At 41.9% G+C, this 24,606-nt stretch overlaps 2 protein-coding genes across 2 annotated transcripts; one reads left to right on the top strand and one right to left on the bottom strand.

Moving 5' to 3' along the window:
• Positions 1–3,270: 3,270 nt before the first annotated feature.
• On the bottom strand, positions 3,271–3,432 carry LOC308488449 (small ribosomal subunit protein eS27-like; the record flags this gene model as incomplete). The annotated part of the gene is made up of 1 exon (XM_081028183.1): positions 3,271–3,432. The coding sequence occupies one exon, from the start codon at positions 3,430–3,432 to the stop codon at positions 3,271–3,273; it is 162 nt and encodes a 53-aa protein (XP_080884309.1).
• Positions 3,433–7,005: 3,573 nt separating this feature from the next.
• B4GALNT2 (beta-1,4-N-acetyl-galactosaminyltransferase 2 (SID blood group)) lies at positions 7,006–22,620 on the top strand. Its single transcript, XM_081028234.1, has 10 exons — positions 7,006–7,197; positions 7,764–7,895; positions 10,653–10,759; positions 11,925–11,962; positions 13,572–13,752; positions 14,785–14,871; positions 17,615–17,802; positions 18,552–18,692; positions 20,576–20,795; positions 21,385–22,620. Exons 1-10 carry the CDS (start codon positions 7,025–7,027, stop codon positions 21,588–21,590), a joined length of 1,473 nt encoding a protein of 490 aa, XP_080884360.1. The 5' UTR covers positions 7,006–7,024; the 3' UTR covers positions 21,591–22,620.
• The last annotated feature ends 1,986 nt before the right edge of the window (positions 22,621–24,606 follow it).

Raw genomic sequence — 24,606 nt, 5'->3', positions numbered from 1 at the left:
CGGTTGCTGGCTGGTGGGACCTTGGGGGAATTAAAGTGCCTCCCTCGGAAGAAACCTCCTCTTTTAAACTTTTCTTTGCCTTTTAAGTTTTCTTTTACTAAAAAAAAAAAAAAAAGATTTTGAAAAGGATACTTCTGCTTTTGTCCCTCTAAGATAGGGCAGCATAATAACTAACGGGAAAAAAGGAGACTTGGAGGTCTACTGTAACGTTTGTATAAACAATGAAGAAAGATCAGAAATACAATGTGTGCATTTTTATCCCCCAAAGTTTCTTTTCTTTGTATTTTTCAAAACTAGAGCCATCATTTAACACTGACAAGGAAGTTATCTCGCAAAAGTGCAAAAACATGTTCGTGAGATAATACTTTATAAGCATTAAAAGGAAGCACAGGGTGTACGGAGGATGAGATGTCCCAACACACACTACACCCAGGAAACCATCCTTATGTGCCGCGCAGTAAGCGTAGTAAATGGCATTTGGTAAATTCCTTTCATACACCATGGAGCACTTATTTGGAATGTATAGATCCTGCTCTAGATTGTCCCATTAGTGCTCACAGCAGCACCTTTTGAAGAATGTACTCTTATTATACCCACTCTACAGTTGTGAAAATGGAGGCGGTAAGTTCCCGGAGGAAGATGATGGAAGGAGCAAATTGAAATTCAGCTCTATTTGATTCTTGTAGTCACACAGCAACCTAGCAGTCTGTCCCCTCCAATCTTTCCTTAGGGAAAGGTGACCCTGCGGGATTGTCCCTTGTTGGGGTTGAGTTTATGCTACCCTAAGTCTCCATGTTTGGTCCTTGTAAGCAGGGTCTGCAGTCAAAGACGGGTAAGTTTTCTCACGGGAGAAACAACCTAAGCCAGACGGACCCGCCTAGGACCCCCATGAGCTAATGTAAAGTTAGGAGGTAGCTGTGCCCCTCCTTCTGAGAAGCTGCTGACGCATGCCTCAACTGTTGTCCTTTACCCTCAGGTGTAATGGACCCATTAGAACAATAGCATCTCGCCCCTCCTGTTTGGCTCATGGGATAATCTTATCTTGTGAGACTTGTTCCCCCAGGGATTGTATGCACCACACCTTGGTCATTTGGGGGATGGTATGCATCGGTTGCTTTGGGACGATTATGGGATTTGGAATGAATGATTATTGTATGGTGTGAGAGTTTCACAGACCCTGCCCCTAATCATGTGATCTCTATTGTGAAAAATCAATAAATACCCACGGTCAGGGGGCTCCAGTCCCTTGAGGCTGCGAGTCCCTTGGTCCTCTGTGATTTAACTATATTTGAGTCTCTGTCTCTTTATGATAGTTTAACCCTCGCCGCCTCCCTCGCCTTCCCACGGCTTGTGTTGTGCAGGACGCAACAGATTCTAAAGCCAATGTGTTTTGATTATATGGAACACTTTATTCATAATATTTTATTCAATAAATATTTTATAACCCTACTATGTGCTAGACATCGTACTAGGTGCTGGAAATACAGCTGTCATGACCTCCTGAAGAAGTGGCAACTCTGGCATATTCGACATCAGCTGATCATTTGTAACGTCCCCCTTCCTCTATAGAACAGAATTATTTTCAGTAATAATAATAATGATTATTTTCTTGCTTTATTCTTTCATTTTAAGACAAAAATAAGCTACAGTTTTTAAAGATACTCAAATTGGGTAAAATACTTTATGTATGAGTTAAAATTCACACACACCAAAGAAAATATTATACTTGGCAGCTTGCACTGTTTTAAAGAATAAGTAATAAAATGTGCCAGTGTGAAGCTCATATACATTATTAAAACTTAACAGTAACCGCAGCAATTATTTAGTACATAGACCAGCAGTTGTCAGTCTTTGGTCTCAGGATAGTTTACAGTCTTAGAAATGAGTGAGGACCCCAAAGAGCTTTTGTTTATGTGGGTTGTATCTATTCCTATTACCACATTGGAAATTAAAGCTGAGAAAGTCTTAAAGTATTTATTGTCATTAAAAATAATAATCATAAACCTACCAGGTGTTAACATAGTGTATTTTAATGAAAAATAGCTATAATGAGTTGAAGGCTTGACTAGGACTGATGAACCCCCTTCCTAGTTTACTCTCGTGCTTATTGGCTGGGGCTTTAGTTCTCCTCATGGCTCTCCAGGCAACTGACAACATGGCAGCTGGCTTCACCAGAGCTAATTAGCTGAGAGACTGTGCCACCAAGACAAAAGCCACAGTGTCTTTTATTATCTCATTTCAGAAATGATCCCTGCTCTTTGCATATTGGTCCGCCAGATCAATGTGGGAAAGGGCTTCTTTTACTTTTCTGCTGTTGATCACACAGGCCAGTGTGGGAAAGGGCTACATAGAGGTGTGACTCCGTAGACTACCCTGGAGGCTGGCTACCACAGAACATCTGCATCTAATACCGGGGCGCCAAAAACAACGTATACACATTTTAAGAGATGTTATCTGTGCTCAAGCAGTAGTTCGCCGTAATCAGAAGTGTCTGGATGCTGATGGCAACCACTTTGAGCACCTCTTGTAAATGCAGAAGTCAAACGTGACTTGTATTCATCTTTTGTTATCGGTGTATATTGAATATTATAATTAATACAGTTTTTTTCCTTTCTTAAAATGCGTATACATGTTTTTGGTACCCTCTGTATTATGAGTGAGATTGGCTGTGCTTTTTTTTATTTTTTATTATCATATCCTTATCAGGTTGAAACCTTGCTGTTTCACCAAGTAAGTTGTGGAGTTTCTTCTTTTCCTATCCTTCAGAAGAATAGGAAATGAAAAATTGGCATTATAAGATTATTCAGAATTTTCTACTTTTGCTTGTGTCAGTGTTTGTAAGATGTATTCTTCTCTAAGAACTTGCCTATTTCCTTTACATTTTCAAGTTTATTGGCACAAAATTGTTCATTTATATTCTCCTATAACTTCTTTAATGGCTGTAAGGTTCAAGTGATGCCCCCAATATTCCTGACATTGGTGATCTGTGCCTACTTTTGTTTTTTCTTGATCCCTTCAATGAATTTGTTAATGTTATTAATTGTTTTTAAATAAATTGGCTTTTGGTTTTGATGGTCCTTTATAGTGTATATTTCTTTTTTTTTTGCCCATAATTAAAACTTTATTGAAAAATTGACACCAAAATAGGAGAGATCACTGTTGTATACTTACAAAATTAAATGTAATTATATTATCTTGTTAGATTAACTAGAATTACTGAACTGATAAAGCTTTCTGTGATATAACAAATTCAGGAAGTTGTGTGGATCATTAGTGCTGCTTTCTTCTAAATGAACAACACCCTTCTGTGAGTCTGGCCTTTCCTCCTGTCGGCTGGCACAACACTGTTGAGCAACCTAGACCAAGAACCGCTGTCCGAGCATGGCTGAAAACTGTGGTAATCTTGTAGCAACCTGGACATTTCGCATCCATGAAATAAGAATTTGGACTTGGAACTAGCCGTTTCTTTTTATGTTTTTTCTTTTCCTTTTCCAAGGGCAGATGTAGTAAATCTCCAGCCAAAGGCACATTGATCCTTTCGCAAGCCCAGGCGAACAGATCTCTGAGGCGACACACCTGGCGAGCAGCACACGATCGGGCGCAGGGCTCCCTATCGTGTATATTTCTTATCTCATTAGTTTCTGCTCTCATATTTGTCATTTCCTTCTGTCTACTTCATTTGAGCCTAATTTGCCAACCTTTTTCTAATTTCTGCAATAGATGTTTGGTTTCCTAACTCTCAAATTTTCTTCTTTTCTATTATAGGTATGCAAAGCCAAGCATTTCTCTCTCTCTCTCTCTCTCTCTCTCTCTCTCTCTCTCTCTCTCTCTCTCTCTCTCTCTCTCCTTCCTCTTCTTCTCCTTCTCCTTTTTCTCATTCCCCAGAAATATCCAGTGGTAACAATTTGATATATTTACTTTTATTTTTATACAAGTAGGAGCCTACCATATATACCATTTTGCAACCTACTTTATTTTTCTTTAATGTCCTATTGAGGATTGCTGGATGAAGGGTACATGGGACTTACTGAACTATTTTACAACTTTTCATGAGTCCATAAATATTTCAGAATAACATTTTTTTAACAACCCAATATACTTTTCACTTAAAAAAATGAATCATAGTTGTAGTGCCACTTGGGTACATTACAACTACCTCATTCTGTTGACGATTACTAGTATTTTATTGTTAGAATATGTGGTAATTCTTCTAACAAGTCTCCTATTAGTAGGTATTTAGGTTGTTTTCTGGTTGTTTTCAATGTTACAGTAATGATGCAATAGATAAATGGTTGCACTTTTACCTCTGGTCGTGACACAGTATGACAGGCTGAGCACCTCACCTGAGTCCATTGTTCTTTTATATGAGGCATGTAGTTAAACTTTACAATCTAAATGAAATGCTGTGAGCAAGAGTGTTAAAAATATCCTAGCGTCCATCATACAGAGATGTAAAGTTCTGACCAGTTATCAGGATTACCTTTGTATATGGACATTTTTTAATTTTAGAAAGTTTCTCTCTCTCTTTCTCTCTCTCTCTCTCTCTCTCTCTCTCTCTCTCACCTAGTACATAGTTGTTTACATGATTAGTTCCCCCCTGTTAAATTATATATTTCTTGAAGAAAGGGACTATGGTTGGCTTATTTCTATTTCTTCGCTTCCTACCAAAGCCCTGGCATAGTCAGTACTCATTGTCTGTTGAGTGAATGAAAGTTCATTATATGAAGAAAGAGATTAGAGATATAATCTTCTATTAGATGTTTCCATCAGCTCATGTTCTACCTTCAGAAATTATCTCTAGGCCATGAGAAGTGTCATCAGCTCATTGACATGTTGCCCTGTTTCTCCTGCATATTGTTCCTTCTCCTCTCCACCCCTCCCTTTTTAAACTGTCTGTGATATTTGATAAGTGGAACCAAGCTGGGTTGAGTCTAGTTTACACATTCAGCACAAAGCTATTTTCACTTCACATAATCAAATTTTCCATGTTACACATCAAAGTAGAAGAAACCTTAAGCGATAGCTTAATGATTTTAATTAATTGCAAGGTTTGGATATTTTTTAGCTAAAAGCTTATTGTATAATTATATGTGTATGTACATATATTGTATAAATATCCTAGGTGGGTGAATATCCTAAAAAAGCAGGCTATGCCCCATTTCTTTCCATATACAAACTGTAAAGTGCTGGTAGTACTCATTTGTGTGTGACTACCGCTAAAATTAATTGTGTTACAGAATTCCATCTACTATGTGCACACTCTGGTTAAAGCCACTCAGTCTAGTGCCAATGCTTTATAATACTGTCTCTGAAACATTTTCCTTAAAAAATGATGAAATGATCCGTTACGATGTATACTTAAGGTATACTTTTACACGAAAGCCAAGCCTGGAGATAGTGCTATCACACTTCAACTGGTAAGGTACCCTACAGGACAGAGCCCACCCTCTCAGCCCAGAGGGGCCTCCACGACACCATCATGAGCTCAGTATGGTTCTACACTGTGGGTTGTTACCCACAGGAACGGCCTCTTCCTGCCATTCATTTTAACCTGTGGACAATCCTGACCCACAAGGGCTGGTGAAGGTGGGTGTGTCCGTGAAGTTGGACTTCCTTAAAGAAGCTGAGGGAGGCAGAACGCAGTGCTAAAATGCCGGTTTTGTAAAGATTCAATGTGTTTCTAAGTAATGGTTGACAACAGAGGGTAATTGGGGATTTATTGAAGTTGTACAATAGTATATGTTTCTAAATATTGCTTTTTAGCTGTTTCCCAGAGGTTTTGTTGTTGTTGTTTTTTTGCTTTTTTACTGGGGAATATTGGGGAACAGTGTGTTTTTCCAGGGCTCATCAGCTCCAAGTCGTTGTCCTTCAATCTAGTTTTTGAGGGTGCAGCTCAGCTCCAAGTCCAGTCACCGTTTTCAGTCTTAGTTGCAGGGGGCACAGCCCATCACACCCTGTGGGAATTGAACCAGCAACCTTGTTATTAAGAGCTCTCACTCTAACCAACTGAGCCATTCTGTTGTCCCCCCGAGGTTTTGATATGTGGTATTTTCATTATCACTTAGGTCAAACTATTGCCTAATTTCCATTGTGATTTATTCTTTGGTCCATGGTTATTTAGAAATGTATCTCTGAATTTCCAAAAACAGAGATTTCCTAGTTATAGCTTTGTTGTTCACTGCTGGCTTAATTTCATGAGGGACAGAAAATAAATATACTCTATGTTATTTAAATTATTTGAAATTTTGGACATTTGTTTTATGACCCTATTAGCTCTCTTCTCCCCTTCTCCCCTTTCTTCTCAGTTCAGGGGACCAGAATAAACTAATCAATCTCTCTGGTTCCTCATTCCTGGGAAATAAAATTCTGGTTGATTGGCCCAGTTCAGACAAGGTGTTCACCCTTGGTCTATTCAACCATGGCCAGGAGACTGCCATGTAATTTTATTGGGGAAGGGGAACAGGACTTCATTGGGGAACAGTGTGTACTTCTAGGACTTTTTTTTTTCCAAGTCAAGTTGTTGTCCTTTCAATCTTAGTTGTGTCAATCTCAGTTGTGGAGGGTGCCATTCAGCTTCAAGTTGTTGTCCTTTCAGTCGCAGTTGTGGAGGGCGCAGCTCAGCTCCAGGTCCAGTTGCCATTGCTAGTTGCAGGGGGCGCAGCCCACCATCCCTTGTGGGACTGGAGGAGTTGAACCAGCAACCTTGTGGTTGAGAGCCCACTGGCCCATGAGGGAATCGAACCGCAGCCTTCGGAGTTAGAAGCATGGAGCTCTAACCACCTGAGCCACCCGGCCAACCCTGCTCATTCTATTTGTGATTTTTCTGAGTCCCTATGTTGCAACTTGATTTTTTTTCTATTCAGAAATCAATTCTGGTAAATAGTAGAAGATACAGGTTTAACTTACATTTTTTCCTCAAGTTATATTCCCATATATATTACACAATATGTAATCAAGAAAAAATATTTTAATGTAATTTATTTTTTTGTGCCCCAATAGCTCTAGATTTCCATGGCTCATCAAGATGTCCATCTTAATCTTAGGAGTTGGCATGGTATTATTTACATTGAAAAGTGTGTATCTTCATGAAGAGTTCAGTCTCAAACCAGAGCTCCCTCGACCTGCTCAGGCTGTCCAGATGCCAAAGCTTTTATCTGAAGAACGTCTCAGGAATCTCTTTACCTACGATGGGATCTGGTGAGATATCACGTGTTCTCTCTCTTCCATTTGGTCTGACATCTCCCTTGCTTCTCCAGTGGTTTACTGTGCCCTATTTGCCCATTTTACAGATGGTCCCTTCTTGAACCTGTGCTGTTGCTAAAATGATTCCAAACGAGGGGACCAGGAAATGAGTTGGTCTCCAGGGCATAGTATCTGTTCTCTACAACACCCAACTAAGTCCCTTAAAACTTTGGAGGGCCCGTTTAACCAAAACTACATGAAAGATGCTGCCTTTTTTGTTCTTCTGGCCTTCTCTTCTAGTGGGGCTGAGATGCCACTGGCATTCCCATAACTCTCAAGTTTCAAGAAGTTTGGTTCAGGGGATAATGCATGAGAGGGGGACCTTCTTCCCATCCCCCTTTCCTCCCCTCCTTGTATCTCTGTCAGGGGCCACTGCTGGGATTCCAGGGTCTCAGGCCGACTAGGACAGTGGGGATAGGAAAGGAGATTCTCAGAATGACACACTGGATTAGGCCTTAGCTTCCCTCTCAGTCACCAGCCCACTCACCCAGTAATGTCCACAGTCCTCTTGCTTGTTTTAGGCTGTTCCCGAAAAATCAGTGCCAATGTGAAATCAAACACCAGGGCTACAACTTTCAGGATGCCTATGGCCAGAGAGACCTCCCTGCAGTGAAAGTGAGGAGACAAGCTGAATTTGAACACTTTCAGAGGAGGTAATGTAGCCTGTGAGTGTTCTGGGGTTCTGGGGAAGAGCAAAAGCTCTTTCTACTGTGTCCTGGGGGCCTGGGTTTGAAGAGAGAAGGAAGAGTTCCCCTCTTCCTGGGTCCCTAGGAGGACCTATTAGAAATAAACCAAGGGAAGAGAACGGAGGAAATAGCCTTTCAATGAAGATTTATACAACTTTGCATGTATAAACCATTTCATAATGAGAAAGGAACAAAGGAATGAAGACAGTTTGAAATGTCAGTGAAATGTTGGTGGCACAGCCTTCACGCACCCGGGCCATCAAAGCAGGTGACTTTGTAGTCTCACCAAGTTGCACCGTCTTATGCATTTATAATTGAGAACATATTATCCCCCTGCTATGTGCAAGATCCAGAGTTAAACACCCAGGGTGTATTGACCAGGATTGTTGGTTGAAAAGAGCAGAAATGGATTCTGGCTGGCTTATATCAAAAGGGAATTTGTGGGAAGCATGGCGGGACCTCACCAAATCCATACACAGCATTGCAAAATCATTACCTACTATTATTGTTGTGGTTTATTAGTGATATCATCATTCTTATAGTTCTTCATAGGCAATACATAATACATCAAGAAATACATAGATCGCCTTAATATTAGATGGTTATAAGTGCTATGTGGAGATGTAAATTAAAATGCTATCTGATGGCATAAAATTTCATGGGCTGATGAAAGAAGGTGACCTTGAATTCTGATTTGTGTATCAAGCAGGAGTTCACCACAGTCCCCCATAAAAGAACAAAAGTTCTCTTGAACCAGCCCCCTCACCTGGATTCTCTTTCCTCCCTTATATGATATTCCCCCTTGCCAACCCAGCTGAGGAATCTGCCATAATGATTTTGGTATATATTATTCCACACTGTTTCTTATACTGTTACACACACAGATGAACACACATAGTCACACACATATGTATGTGTATATATATATCCATATAAACTATACATATGTAACTGGTACTGTAAGAACAAATCACCCTGAAATTTGCTTTTTTTCATTCAATGATGTTTTTTAAAAGCTATCAATATATCTAGTTCATTCCTTTTGATTGCTATATGGTTATGAACTTGAGTTTTATTAAGCCATTCCCTTGTTGAAAGATATCAGATTAAAAACTTTTATTCTTGCATTTATATAATTTATAACAATCATATCATATCATATTTAAATTATTTCCTTATTTCATTAAGATTTGTATAGGGATGTTTATTTCAAACAATGCTGAAATGAACCCCCTTATCCATGTCTTATTGTTTACACAGGCAAGTATTTCTCCTGTTACCTAGCATCTAAACTGCTCGATCATAAGATATACTTATTTCTACTTTATTTTTCCCACGTCAAGTTGTTCTTTCAATCTTAGTTGTGGAGGGGCGTGCCGTTCAGCTTCAAGTTGTTGTCCTTTCAGTCATAGTTGTGGAAGGCGCATCTCAGCTCCAGGTCCAGTTGCCGTTGCTAGTTGCAGGGGGCGCAGCCCACCATCCCTTGCGGGGGTCGAGGAATCAAACTGGCAACCTTGTGGTTGAGAGGACACGCTCCAACCAACTGAGCCATCGGGGAGGCAGGCAGCTCAGCTCAAGGTGCCGTGTTCAATCTTAGTTGCAGGGGGCGCTGCCCACCATCCCTTGAGGGAGTCAAGGAGTTGAACTGGCAACCTTGTGGTTGAGAGCCCACTGGCCCATGTGGGAATCGAACCGGCAGCCTTCTGAATTAGGAGCATGGAGCTCTAACCACCTGAGCCACTAGGCTGGCCCCTTATTTCTACTTTTAATAAATATTACTAAATTACCCTCAACAGGGCCTATATTAATTCAAAGTTTCATGAAGAGTGAGTAAGCATAGTGCCTTACATACCCCCCACCTACTCAATACTTGCTATCATCAAAATTTAAAACTTTAATGTAAAGGTATTTCTTTTTTAAAGTTGCATTTCCCTGGTTAATATTGAAGCTAAGTGTGTTAATATATTTATTAACTTTTTGTAGTTCCTCTTCTGTTAATTGCCTATTTATGTCCTTTTTTATTTTAAAATTTTGTCCCGTAAATATTCACGACAGTAGTTTAACCTCTCTTCCAGGTAATCTTAGTGATATCCTTGGTTAAACAGGACTCCTAAAGGCTACATTTCAACCCGTGTTACCTTAATTCCTCAAAGAACCAGTCTTGCTGGATTGTGTGATGCACTTGCCCTTGACTGAAGGCTGCTACAACAACAACAAAACCACCTGAAAATCGTTACTGTGTTTGCTCTAAAAATATCGATACAATAACCACTCACACATCAAGTTTCTTGTGATGTATATTATTTTTTAGTTCAGTGCCAGGAAAACTTCCACTTCTCTTCAGGAGTTAGTCTTATTGTTTTGATAATAAGACCAGACTACTGACTGTCAATCATTTTGTACCCTGGCTGCCCGGAATTTCCCATGTGACTTTAGTGTGGAGCTACTGTAGCTCAGTTGGCCCAAGTGGTCTGATTATTTTGTTTTGTCTTTTCTGCAGGTCGTGATTTTTATTTTGTATGTGTTTTGTAGTCAACTGCCTCATTCCTTTGTGGAATTAGAGGCTGGAAATAAGTGAAGGTACAGAGAATGGAAGGGAGATGAGGACAACCTACTTTTCATTTCTCCCCATTGGCAACACAAGGCTCTGGGCACAAGAACCACTTTAAGCACTAACCAGGGATAGGTGTCGGGACAGCTGCTAACAATTCTGTTTCCTTGCAGAGAAGGGCTGCCCCGCCCACCACCGCTGCTGGCTCCTCCCAACCTGCCCTTTGCATATCCTGTCCATGGGGTGGAGGTGATGCCCCTGCACACAGTTCCCATCCCAGGTAGGTACACCTCCATCCTGAGAGGACCTGGGCAACTTTCCTAGTCCTTCTTAAGCACAAGGGGAGAACGGAAGGGAACAGTCATTCATTGAGTACCTGCTATGTACCCAGCACAAAAAAGAAGCTTGACATAATTGCATGTAACGTTAGTGTCACTATTTCACTATTTCCACCGCTGGAGATTGCCCTTAGTAGCTGTGACCTCCCTGAGGCTCTGAAATAACGCAGAAGATAGAAATCTGTATGCCTCAAGGCATCTTAAGACATAATTGGCTTGTTGGTGTCCTCTAGCATCATGGGAGCAGGCTAGGCATGAGCGCACCTCCAGGGGGTGGAATATTTATATTAATTAAAACTCCTTTCCATGAGGGATTTTTACACACTCCTCTAGTTCAGCATGACAGCCCTGTGAGTTAAACGTTATTTTGCCAAATTCACAGATGAGTTTAGTAAGGTATCTATAGCCACATAGGGAGCATATGTTTGAATTAGAACTTAAATTAGTCATATTATAAGAACAGAGATGGATTCTAAAGTGATACATTTGGGGTTAATTGTTGGTGTTTTTGAATAGTCATTTAAAAAGTGATACAAACTTTGTTTTTTATTTTGGGAAAGATACAAAATTTACTATTCTAACCATTTTGAGTGTACAGTTCTGTTACATTGTGTACATTCACATTGTTCTGCAACCATCACCACCATCCATCTCTAGAACTTTTTCATCTTCCCAGCTGGAACTCTGTACCCATGTAGTATCAACTCCCCCTTCTCCCCAGACCCTGGTAACCACCGTTCTACTTTCTGTTCTGATGAATTTGACTACTCTAGGGGCCAAATATAAGGACGGTTCATTATTTATCCATTGCTTCCTTCCTTTCAGTAACAGAGATACCTGGAAGGGACTGGATTAAGTTACAGCACCCATCCAAAGCTGAGGGTGGGCATCAGAGGTTTTAGAACCTCTGGAGTTTGAGAAGGACTGTGGAAAGCATCTAACAGAAACTTGGGGAGAGGGGAGTGTGTCAGCAAACACCCTGGGTAGGAGGTGACACTTGAAGGGCCTCTTTCTGGAAAAATATGGAGGCAGTCAGGAAGGTGGCAAGTCTCAGACAACACTTGACATCCTCTCAGATGATGGTTTTTGTCTGCCTGTGTCTTCCAGGTCTCCAATTTGATGGACCCAACACCCCCATCTATGAGGCAAGAGTCCCTTTCCCAGCCTCTTTGTGCTCTTGGCATCCTGTCCTTGACTCACTGTCCATGCACCCTTCCTCCAGGGGTGGCTTGTTTCAGATTGTGACAGACCTCCCATCCAGATTGAATATTAGACATGAGTGTGAGGTGGGGTGAAGGGAAGGGTGCCTAGAGAAGGCACAATTTTTCCAGCCATGGGTGTGACTGGAGTTCCAGGGATGACTTCCAAGATTACACCAAAGCACTGGGCCACCATGGATGATGCCACTTCTGCTGCAAGAGGAAACTGCTGCCACAGCTGTGGCTCCTGTGTTGTGTTGCCTCTGGCAGGGTTAGCGCCACCAAGATGGACATTCTGTGCTCTGCCCTGCTTTGCACACTTAACATAGCTCCAAATCAAGGTCTTCTGCAAGTATATCTGACCTTGGGATATAACCCTAACTGAACCCTAACTGAAAAGGAGTCTGGGAAATGTAGTTTTTGTTTTTTCACCTCTGTATGCTAAACAAAGAATGGGTGATGAGTGAGAAAATCTGCTAAGTTACTTTATTCCCCAGAGGCCTTCTCTGTCCACACGCCCAGCTAAGCACCCCACCACCTGCCTCTTTCTCAGTACTTTCTCAGTAGTGTTATCTTTTTCATAGCACTTATCTGTACCTGAATTACCTTATGTGTGTCATTATATGCTTATTGTCTCTCTACCTTAGTAGACTATAAGCTTCTTGAATGCAGGGAGTCTGTCTTATTCACAACTCTTTCCCTAGTGCCTGTAATTTGGATCTCAGAAAATATCCATTGACCGACTAAAGTGTTTTCAGCAGGAGTGACATAATCCAGTCTACTTTTCCTAAAGATGACTAAACTGGCTGTTGCAGAAGACAAGAAGGCCAGAGAAGAGAGTAGCATTAGGGAGTAGCAATGGGACTAGAGAGAGGTGGACCAATTTCAGGTACATTTTGAAGGTAGAACTGACAGGACTCACTAATAGTTTGTCTGGAGGTATGAGAGAAAGAGCAGAACAGCAATGACTTCCATTTGCTGACTTGAGCAGTTGAGTGGATGAAGGTGCTATTCACAGGGCCGGGAGAACCAGGGAGACGGTAGAAAACAAGTTTATAGAGAAAAATCAATAGTTCAGTTTTAAAGATATCAGTTTGAGTTGTTTGCAAAACTTCCTAGCAGGGGAACCACCTAAGCAGCTGGATCTCAGAAAGAGATGAGCTACGAACACACATTTTGAAAATCTTTCAGCAAAAGGTGCAGAACCATGCCCTAAAAAACTCCACTTGGAGGTTGGGTAGAGGAGGAGGAGGAGTTGGCAATCAGAAGGCAGAAGGAGTAGCCAGTGGGAATCAGAAGCAATCTAGAAGAATGGTATCCTGAAAGCTAAGAGATAAGAAGCTAAGAAAACAAATGGTCCTTGAAAGCATCAGGCCCCAGGGCTTGATTCTCCTCTGCTGTGGCTAGAGCAGTGACACCTTGCAGAGCCAGGTGCTCGCTTTCTTGGGCTCTCAGGATGCTTCTCCTCTCACCCTAGTATGTTCTGCCCCCTGCTGGCCATGCTGGGTACGTGCCTTTCCTTGCATTTAGCGTCTTTCTACTTCACCCACTCTAGGTCACACTGACAGCTTCTCTGGGGACACTGAACACCCTTGCTGACAGCCCAGACGGTGTGGTGCAGGGCAGAGGCCAGAAGCAGCTGACCATTTCAACCAGTGACAAGAAGCTTTTGAATTTCATTCTCCAGCACATGACCTACACCAGCACAGTGTACCAGCACCACAGGGTGGATATTGGTGAGATCCTGTCCTTCGATGGCAAAATGCTTAGGGAGCCAGAAAACACCACCGGGCCCTCTCAAAGTCTTCCTCCTCCAGGAAGCCTGCCTACATTTAAGATTCTTCCCTTACTCCTGTTCCTAACTTCCAAATTCCTGTACCCAATACTATCCCCACATTGCCATCGACCCCATAGAAAGGACAAACGACATGCCTGCTCTTCTCTCTGTGAGGACAGACCATTCAGGCTGTGCGCCTGGCAACCATCCAATTCTATTCCCTATTCTCTGCAGCTCTCAAAGCTGAAGACTTCAGCTCTACTAGAGGAGGTGGCCAGTCTATACATCCGTTTATTGTCCTGGGCACTAACAGGAAAAAGGGATGTGGGGAACGCCCAGTCCCAAGGGCAGTGGCTTTTTCTTCCCCTTTCCAACTAACCTCTGAAACCCATCCTAGGAATTCCCAGGAGAACAATTCCTACTACCCTCAGGGCAGCCTCAATTTTTTTCTGGATGAATTAAAGTCACCCCTTTCTCTTTTGAATAGCTACACAGAATGCATTCCCAGGACACCAACACAAAGAAATGAAACAATGGACAGATTACCCACGATCACAAACTAATGAGCAAGTTCTTTCCACCTTCAGGTTTTCAAACGTTTTCTTTCACAAAATGTCCCTGTGAGGGAAAAATAGGGCAGATATGACAGTCCTGGTATTGTAGCAGGAGAAGGAGGTTAGGTGATTTGCCCATGGCATTTCACATAATAAATGGCAAAGTCAAACTTCATCCAGACGCTCTGCTTCCGCACTCACTCCACCCCACAGATTCTCACAGGAAAGCAATGTGAGTTTAGGAGGCATTCAACAGGTTGCCCCAGGGACACACAGCAAATCCGGAGCCAGAATGCCATAGACTCTATGGGCTCCTCAATCCCAACTACGACCTTCTCTATCAAACCTTCACTCCACCATCATGTGGGCTTCTCTGGGGCAATGTGGAGAGGGTCTCAGATACATGCTGCCCACCCTGACCATATTTCTCCCTCCAGTGAGTCTGGAGTCCAAGTCTTCAGTGGCCAAGTTTCCAGTGACCATCAGGTATCCCGTCATTCCCAGGTTATACGACCCTGGACCAGGTAAGGCTCTTGTCCTTGGGGCTGCATGGTGGGATCCTGTAGAACTGTTGGTAAAATTCAGATCCCCTCTGAGATAGAGGAGGACAATTGATCAAAATAATAGCCCTGGCAACAAGCTTTGTGTAGAGGAAAACAATTCTAGAATAAAGTGCCATAATATTGCTTAACTATATTTGTCTTACTGTATGGTTGTGCATTTTATTTCTTTCTCTTGCCTGATGGCTCTGGCAAGGACTTCCAACACTATGCTGAAAAGCAGAGGTGATAGGGGACAGCCCTGTCGTGTTCCTGAATGTGGAGCAAAGGGCTTCAGTTTTTCACCATTAATTATGAGATTAGCTGAGGGTTTGTCATATATGGCCTTTATTATGTTAAGGTATTTTCCTTCTATACCTATTTTATTAAGTGTTCTAATCATAAATGGATGTTGTATCTTGTCAAATGCTTTTTCTGCATCAATTGATATCATCAGAGAATTTTTGTCCTTTATTTTGTTTATGTGATGTATCACAGAAGTTATTTTTATACGTGGCATATGATCGGGGTGTGATTTTGGGGGGTATGCATAGCATATTGTCCCAACACCATATGTTCAATAGCCCATCCTTCTCTTCCCTGGCTTGTATTGCCACTCTGTCACACACCAAGTTTCATATGTGCAGGGGTCTGAATCTGGGCTTTTTTAGGTTGCACTGATCAGTTTATTGGGCTAATTTCATAAAATTTCAACACCTTTTATAATAGGGTTTCTACTTGTGGGGATAAATTCTGTACTTTGTGGATGACTACTTCACTTACAAAATTTTCTTAGCTCTTCCTGCTCTTTTACTCTTCCATTAGAATTTTAGAATCAGCTCATCAAGATCCTCTAAAATCCCTTGAGATTTTGATTAGAATTTCATGGAATTCATAGATTAATTAGAGATGAACTGACAACTTTATGAAATTGAACATTCCCAATCATGATTCCTGTATGCCTCTCCATACTATAGTCTCCATGGTGCAGTCTCTTCAGTGATTTATTTTCTAATTTTATTTATAAAGGAATTGCACGTATGTTATTGGATTTAGTCTTCGGTATCTTATATTTTTATTGTTAGTGTGAATTGGATCTTTTTCTTCTACGTTTTTATTGGTTGTTGCTAGTATATAGGGCTGTAGTGATTTTTGACTGTTGGACTTATAAATAGCATCCTTGTTGCACTCTTAATTAATGACTTTTTAACATATATAGGGTCTCTTAGAAAAACAATGATGATTTTTGTCTTTTTCTTTTCAATTCTTATAATTTCCTTCTTTATCTTGTCTTATTGCATTTGACTTAAATCTCCATTATAGCATTGAATAGTAGCCGTGGTAATAGGCAATTTAGTTTGTTCCTGACTTTAAGAAGAATATTCTAATGTTGCACCATTAATGTTTGTTGTGTAGGAATGTGGTAGATATAGCAGGGTAAGAAAGTTTCCTTCTTTTCTTGTGTTTCTATTGCTAAGCATTTTTCCGTTTCTGCTTTCTGTTTTCTAGTTCATTGCTAAGAGGTTTTATTATGAATGAGTATTGAATTTTATCAGGTGACATTTAAAATATCAGGAAATTTTAAAATATAATTCTATGTATTTAACGGTTATTAATCTATATGCACATTAAATCCATTTTAAAATGTTTCTATAGAAGTCTCCATTTGACGTAAAATCGCCATTTTTGTCATTAAGTTGTTCATAGCATTTTCTTATGCTTTTTATAACATTTTAATACATTTGAAGTCATGTCTCCCTTTAGGTTCTTAATATTGATCTTCAATAATTTTAAGTGGTTTTCATATTCAAATATTCTCATTTCCTTTATACTTGTTTTTGTTTCATATTTTCTTTTATAATATGTGTGATTCTATTATTTATTGCTTTAAAGATTTTAAACATTCACATTTAAAATCATTTTCAGATGTCTCTGTTATTTGTAGTCTCTCTGGAGTGGGTTCATCTGCACACGGTAGATGTATTGGCTGTTGTTCTTCATACTAATTTTCCTTTGAGTTTTTTGGAATTTTGGTGAGCTCCTCTTACGTAGGAGACTTTTGCTTGCTTGTTTGTTTTGTTTCTCTCTCGCTCTCTATCTTTCTCTCTAGACTCCTTTCTATCTCACAGCTTTACAGTTGCTTCTATTCCCAGTATCCCCAGATTCCTAGTCCACCCTCTTATACTGGGGTCTTGAACAATCGAGTCCCGACCTTCCAATCTCCACGTAGACCTACATGTCTTCCTGAGCATAAAGTCCAAGTAGGTTTCTCTCTAAGAGTTTCAGCTGATGGTGGGGGCAGGTCTCAAGTCCTTTAGATCTTCTCTCCTCTCTTTGGTCCCTGTGACCTTCCATACTGATGGGCAAAGCTCTGTGCATCTCAATTCCTAGTGTTAAAGGGAAGCAGGATGCTAGCGAAGTGCTGACAGGCAAGTATACAAGAAAGCATTCAAACTGAAAGTAGGAAATGGCATAGTGGAGCCAACAGAACCAGTAAAAGACCTCTAGAATAGAAGATAGATAAAAGTTCAACAAATTGTTTAAATTGGTTATGTTTTAAATATATTTATTTTCTAATCCAATGAACAAACCCTTATTAAGCATCTACTGAGGCATGAGGCCCACAAACAGAGAAGTTGTGGCATAAAGAAATCACCAGAACAATGCAAGTTAAGACAGTGAAGCTTCTTGAAACATAGAACTCTGACACCTGCCCTTTCTTGCCCAGAGAGGAAGCTCAGAGACCTGGTGACCATTGCCACCAAAACATTCCTCCGTCCCCACAAGCTCATAACCATGCTCAGGAGTATTCGTGAGTATTACCCAGACTTGACCGTGATTGTGGCTGATGACAGCAAGGAGCCCTTGAAAATTAATGACAGCCACGTGGAGTACTACATCATGCCCTTTGGGAAGGTATGGCTCTCCCAGATGGGGAGACACTTGGATCCTGGGAAAAGAGGGCCCAAAGTCAGGTTCTACCCTGGATGAGGTGTTTCAGTGGCCTTCCCATGGAAGCAGGGTCCTGGAGTAGGAAGGGGTGGGACTCTCCTCTGAGGTCCCTCGTTGACTCCAAATTCATGGAGAACTCAGATCTTTCGCTTTTCTGTATTAATGGGATGGTTGATCTGCCTTTCCTCACACTTGATGTTGATTGAGGTCCTTCTAAGTGATTTGAGGTGTCTGACATCCCAAGAGTTCCTGACATTCAGATCCAACAGCAGAGAAACTTCTCATCCCTAAGATTCCACCCAAGCAGGAGCAGCTCTCTCGCTGTCTCTCTCCCCTGCACACCTTCCTTCAAGGGTACACAGAAGGAAATGGATACTATACATATCAGAATGTCTCCCACCCTCCAACATCTTCCAGGCAACATAAGAGGAAATGGAAGGAGAGTCACAGAGACTATCAGGTGAAAAAAGACTTCAATCCACCTATATTGGCCACAGGGCCAAGGAAGTCTTTCATTCTTTGGTCCAGAAAGTCACTGTCCTTCTTCTGTTGTTTCTGAGACATGGACTCCCTTTAACCCAGTGGTTCTCAACCACTGTCTGGGGTTGAGACAGAGCAGCCTGACTATTGGGAATTGAGAAAGCTCCCCAGGTGATAATTCTAATATGTAGTCAGGTCAGGCAACCACAGATCTAATGTCATCCCACCTACAGGGTTGGTTTGCTGGTAGGAACCTGGCCATATCTCAGGTCACCACGAAATATGTTCTCTGGGTGGACGATGACTTTCTCTTCAACAAGAAGACCAAGATTGAGATGCTGGTGGATGTTTTGGAGAAAACTGAACTGGATGTGGTAAGGGAGAGTTGTCAATTTTACCCTGGTTGCAATCTGTGGAGACAGCTGAGACAGGGAAAGGGAAGAGAAGAGAAGACAGGAACATACTCATATGTGAGGGAAGAAAATGAGAAAGAGAAGAGGAGAGGGAAGGAAGGTGAGGGAGAGGGACATGATGTAGAAAGTGAACAGCCAGCAAAGCTCTGAGGCTGAGACCATCACACCAGGAGTCAGGAGATGGACCAGTTCTGTTTTTGCCTCCATATTTACTTTCCTTTGAGTAAGTTATACCCCTGCCCCAATTCACCATTGTTTCATCTTCAAAATGGTGTGTTAATGCATCACTTCTAACTTCCTTCCTGGAATAGTGTGAGATGAAAAAGAGCAGTGTTCTGGTTCTGTCACACACCACTTGAAAAAATGAAAACGGTACAAAGCTTTAAAAGCACACATATCCCTAATGACATTTGAAAAAAAGAAAGTAATAAAAACACCGAAAGTCAATCCACATATAGAAAAGACAAGAAAAAGGTGATGATAGTTAACAATACTATTTGTATTGAAATTTGGGAAGAGGCTACACCTTAAATCCTCTCAACCCACATACACAATGGTAATTATGTAGAGGTGACAGATACGTTAATTAGCTTGATTGTGGTAATCTTTTCATAACGTATACATATATCAAAACATCAAGCCGTATACCTTAAATGTATACAATTTTAATATAGCAAAGATATATAGATATAAAGCTGTTTTCAAAAAAGCAAGAAAAAGGACCAGAAGGTAAGTGACATTGTGACCAGTTTACCCTTACTTCAGGTGGACAGTCCCCAAAACAGTTAGATTGACTAAGAGTTCCCTTGGCTACTCTCTAAAGACCAAGTCACAATCGCATAAATGAGACAGAAGGTGTCGTTCCTACTCATGTCAAAGTCCAAGCTGGCACTGCTTCCGAGTTCATCCTGGACTAGCTTCCTTCACTTGTCGCTCCTCTATCCATGTGGTCCTTGGCTGCATGGCCAGAAGAAAGAGGGAGCCAGGAAGTGGAGGACAAATGGTTTTCCTTTAAGAATGTGATCTAGAAGTTGCAGACATCCATCCTAAATCATAGCCCTTCAGGCACGACTTAGTCACGTGGTCAGACCTTGCAAAGGAAGTGGGGAAATTCCGTCTTTAGTTGGATAGTGGGCTGTATCTTAATTTAGTTTACTTAAAACTCAGAGGGTTCATTTACTAAATGAAAGAAGGAAAGAATAGGTGATGGGGGACGATTAGCAGACTTCACCGTGCCACCCTGATGATTATGATGGCTCAGGAATAGATGTAGTCGCTTGTCCTGTTTGGCTTGGGCTCAGACATATGATAAATGCACATGTCTCCCATGAGTGCATGGATGGCTGCTCAGAGAGGTGAGCCAGGAGCAGAAAATGGGAGGGAGGCAGCTTGAGACTACCTGCAAGAAGCTACAAGAACCCCATTAGTGGAGACTCCACACGCAGACCACTGCGTACTCAGGCTGCCTCTTGCCTGCATCCAAATTGCTCCTAATAGGAGGGAGTAAGTTAGCTTCTACTGAAAACAGTGAGCTTGCTTTGCTGTAGGGTAAGCAGAGCAGAGAAGTTCTCTGCCCTTTGGATTTGATGTAAGTGCTTTCTGTTCCCACCAAAAAGATTTTCTGGGGTAAACAGGAATGAAAGATCAAAGGAGCCAGCAGTATGTGCTGAAGGCTGTGGCTATAACACCAAAAAGAGAGTAACTAAGAGACAGTATAAAGGGTAGATATAGAAAAGGTCTGATTCTTGTTGTAACCAAGATTCAGTCCAGTGAGGCTTCCTGGCATGGTAACATGGGTATTGTGTCTATATTCTCTAACATGGATTTCTCTGCCCATGGGCTAGGTAGGCGGCAGTGTGCTTGGAAACTTGTTCCAGTTTAAGCTGTTTCTGGAGCAAAGTGAGAATGGGGACTGTCTTCACCGGAGGTCAGGATCATTCCGGCCTTTGGATGGCTTCCCCAACTGTGTGGTGACCAGTGGCGTTGTCAACTTCTTCCTGGCCCACACAGAACGACTTCAAAGGGTTGGCTTTGACCCCCGCCTGCAACGAGTGGCTCATTCAGGTGAAGAGGCTATGAAGTGACCTCAGAAGTTTGTTCTTTCAAGGGCTATGCTCCATTGATCATGGTAGCTGGTCCAGCAACAATGGGTTTCCTTCCCCTTTCACCCCAAATTAAAGAGCTCATGATCTCTCTTACCTCCCTCTTTACCCTCTCTTTGACTTCTTGTCTCCCACAGGCTATTCCTGAGACAACCTTCCCCTTCCTTTCCCCACAGCTCTGTCCCCTCCATCTTTTCCCACCCTGCTTCCTATTCTCGTTTTCCAGAATCTTTTTTTCTATTTAATTGCAACTGGTTAACTGCCCTCTCTCTTTCCCCTCTTATTTCCTCAGTCCTGGAGACCATAGTTTTGTCCAGCTGGAAAGCTAACTTGTGTCTTTCTGCCTCTCTACCCATATCTTTGTCTGAAAAATGAGCTTATTTATTTTCTTCCAACTCACCAGCATGGGCAGGTGGCTTTGCATGGGGCTGACCTTCCCCAGGGGTATAAACTGTGTTTCCTCACCCAGCTCTCCTCTAAGACCTGGAATATGGCCCTGGGTCTCTGCCTGAAGCTCACATTTCCTTCTTGTGCTCTTCCTCTCTTGGCAGAGTTCTTTATTGATGGGCTTGGGAGCCTGCTCGTGGGGTCATGCTCAGATGTAATTATAGGTCACCAGCCCCGTTCTCCAGTGGCGGACTCAGAGCTGACCACCTTGGAGAAGACCTACAGAAAATACCGGACCAACACCAATGCCCAGGTCCAGTTCAAGCTGGCTCTCCACTATTTTAAGAACCATCTCCAATGCTCCACGTAAAGGTGCCTGGGCATCGGAAACATGCTAGGCCAACTGACTGTGGGTATCTGAAACAGTGGAACAGGTGGTCAGACTACCAAAAAATGGACTCCTGAAAAGATGAACATTACAATAAAGCATCTAGTGGGTGGGGCATATGGGTCAGCCTCAGTTACTGGAAAGACTAATTGAAGGCTCAGGCTCATTAGAAATGGACCAATCACCAATCAGGGCAGTGGAGACCTATTAATAACAATCATTATTGGTATGATTCCTTACCATTTATGAAGCATTTGCACATACGGTATCGCCTATCATTTCCTCAGATCTCACACGAAAGAGTATATGATGGGTTGGTTTCCTCAATCAAAAGAATGGTGGTTTGCTGGGTCCTTGAGGGTTATTTGGTGGCAATTTACGCAGTCAGAAGCCTTATCTCTAGCATCACTTCGTCGACAAATTTTTATTTTGTCCTACCTCCTGACCAGACAATGTGAATAACCCAGGGTCCTTGCCTTGAGGAGGTTGCAGCCTGCTTCAGTTCAGTCCAGTAGCATCATTGGGCAGCCAGGATCAGAGATCAGAGGAGGGAGAAGTCACCACAGCCCGGGCAGCTGAGGAAGGCTCTGTGGCGTGAGCTCAGCTGGAGCCCAGAAGGCGGATGGGATTCAGGCAGTCAGAGGAAGGGAGGAGAGCACTGGGTAGCCCACTGTCTACCAGAACAACTGTTGTCCTGGCATCAGACTCACTACCACAAAGACACATTCCAGAATGCCATAGATCGAACTTGGACCCTGTGCTACAGTGCCGTGACAAACAGTGTAAGTGCAGTGACAAGCCACTGAATACCAGGGACTTGAGACCAGTTGTTGACCACTCAAGACCTGTGTCATCTACAGAATGGAGTCATCACATGTTGTTGAGGAAGGCTCTCCGTTATCCTAGGGGTCAGAAGGTTCTACAGCAACGGACCTAGCCCTGCCTTTTGTGGTTTCCACTCTTTCCTAGGATCTCTGAAGATGTGTCTGTGAGATATTAATAAAACTTAATGAAAACTATTTCGGTGGTCAAATAATTTTGAAAAAACGCTGCGTGCTGTATTTCCCTCTTGGAAAATTGCAATTTGCATTAGCATAGTAAAGGCTCTGAGAAGTCCTGTAGTAAAGAAATTGATTTAATTTTAATTCAGTATTTCTCAGATGTGTATATAGACTGGCGATCATTTTTTATTCTCCCAAACAGGAATCGAACACACATACCTCATTCCATTGTTGTCATAAAGATTCTATTGAAAAAGCTTTTCCAGTTTCAACTAACAGCCACAATTACCTCATGCAATAGCACATGCATTTTGTGTTCAATAATGTTAGAAAGGTCTCAAGGTCTGGGCAGTTCTTACTAAATGCAATTCTTGCTACATGTTAAAATGTAGCGCAGTATTTTGTAGATGTAGCTGTAACCAGATGACCTTGACCCTAACCCAACCAAATAAGTCTAGCCAATTGCAAAGATGAAGTCAACATGTAATTAATTAACCAAATAGTGTATAAGCAATGGCTAAGCCTCCCTTCTGGGAGACAGCATTTTGGATGTGAATCTCCCATCTCTTTTAGTTGCTGCAAGTAAATAAAACTACCTAATGACAAACACATCTAGTTCTTTTCTTTTTTTAAAAAAGATTTTATTGGGGAAGGGGAACAGGACTTTATAGGGGAACAGTGTGTACTTCCAGGCCTTTTTTCCAAGTCAAGTTGTTGTCCTTTAAGTTGTTCTTTCAGTCTTAGTTGTGGAGGGCACAGCTCAGCTCCAGGTCCAGTTGCCGTTGCTAGTTGCAGTGGGCGCAGCCCACCATCCCTTGCGGGACTTGAGTTGAACCGGCAACCTTGTGGTTGGAGGCCATTGGCCCATGTGGGAATGGAACTGGCAGCTTTTGGAGTTAGGAGCATGGAGCTCTAACCGCCTGAGCCACCGGGCGAGCCCCACATCTAATTCTTGAATAGAACTCCCCAAGTGGTGAACCCCTTGAGATCGGTAACATTCACAAGCCTGGGCTGGCCAAAGGAGTTAAACTCACTAGCAATTATTAAACAGATTTTTTAAGACACAGAATTGCCAATGAGATTTTAAAAACATATGGGTTTTCTGTCACTTCCAGTCAATTCCAGACATCTTGTCTAGACATAGTCTTGGAGACTGGGAAATCCATTCTGGTAACCACAGGCCTCTACACCTTGCCTGTCCTCTGGCACACGGTTAAATAGGCTCTGTCTTGAGGTTATTCAAAATAGTCATCTAAGGTACAGAGAGACCATCTATAATCTGTTCTTTGCCCCCAGATTTTTCCTCATTGTGGGCAGAAAATGTTTAAAGCTTTGCAATGCCATAGTAGGCTGGTCTTTTTGCTCAAACTGGTCCCTGGCTAAGTCTCCTGTTTCTGCTGGTCCTTTCTCTTGGGGTAGAGAATTCAACTTTTACAGCCCTGCAAGGCTTCAAATTATAGGACTTCCAGGAAACAAGCCACTCCTAGCAAAACCATATTACACATGCTTTAAAACAGGGAGGCTCAGCCCCAAACTTGTCTCTCTTATAGGACCATACTGAAGACCACATGAAGTCATTAACGTGCCAACACCCTCCTTTGTTCCTGCCATTTCCCATTCTTGAGATTCTAAAGTCTTGAGAGGCACATAGTCTGCACTGCAGATACCAGCAACAGTTTCAGGATCACCAGCTTCCCAGGAGGTCACTGTTCTCTCCTCCATCTCTTCCACACAACCCAACATCTAACGACTTTCACAGGATTTGTATCTGTATATAGCTTTTTCTTAATCCTTTGCTTGGATGCTCCAATTGCCTTTATACCCTTCAGCCTTCTTGCTCCAGTTTCAAACAAGTCACCTATAAAATCTACATCCTCATTCCACTTTAAATTTTACCAGCAGATTATCAAATTTGTCATTATGTAACTGAATAATCTGTAACTGCACATGCCATGCTCTTGGAGAAAGACCCCAGCTCTCTGCATGTAAGGACGCAG

The sequence above is a fragment of the Rhinolophus hipposideros genome (assembly GCF_964194185.1).
Source record: "Rhinolophus hipposideros genome assembly, chromosome: 20".
NCBI lineage: Eukaryota > Metazoa > Chordata > Mammalia > Chiroptera > Rhinolophidae > Rhinolophus > Rhinolophus hipposideros.
The sequence above is the reverse complement of the archived record's forward strand: the minus strand, read 5'-3'. Positions and strand labels throughout refer to the sequence as shown.

Bases quoted from the DNA above. Each gene is read 5' to 3' on its own strand.
- B4GALNT2 (XM_081028234.1), top strand. From the start codon at position 7,025: ATGTCCATCTTAATCTTAGGAGTTGGCATGGTATTATTTACATTGAAA. The intron at 7,896-10,652 runs GTAATGTAGCCT...GTTTCCTTGCAG, and splicing joins TTTGAACACTTTCAGAGGAG to AGAAGGGCTGCCCCGCCCAC. The intron at 13,753-14,784 runs GTGAGATCCTGT...TTCTCCCTCCAG, and splicing joins GCACCACAGGGTGGATATTG to TGAGTCTGGAGTCCAAGTCT.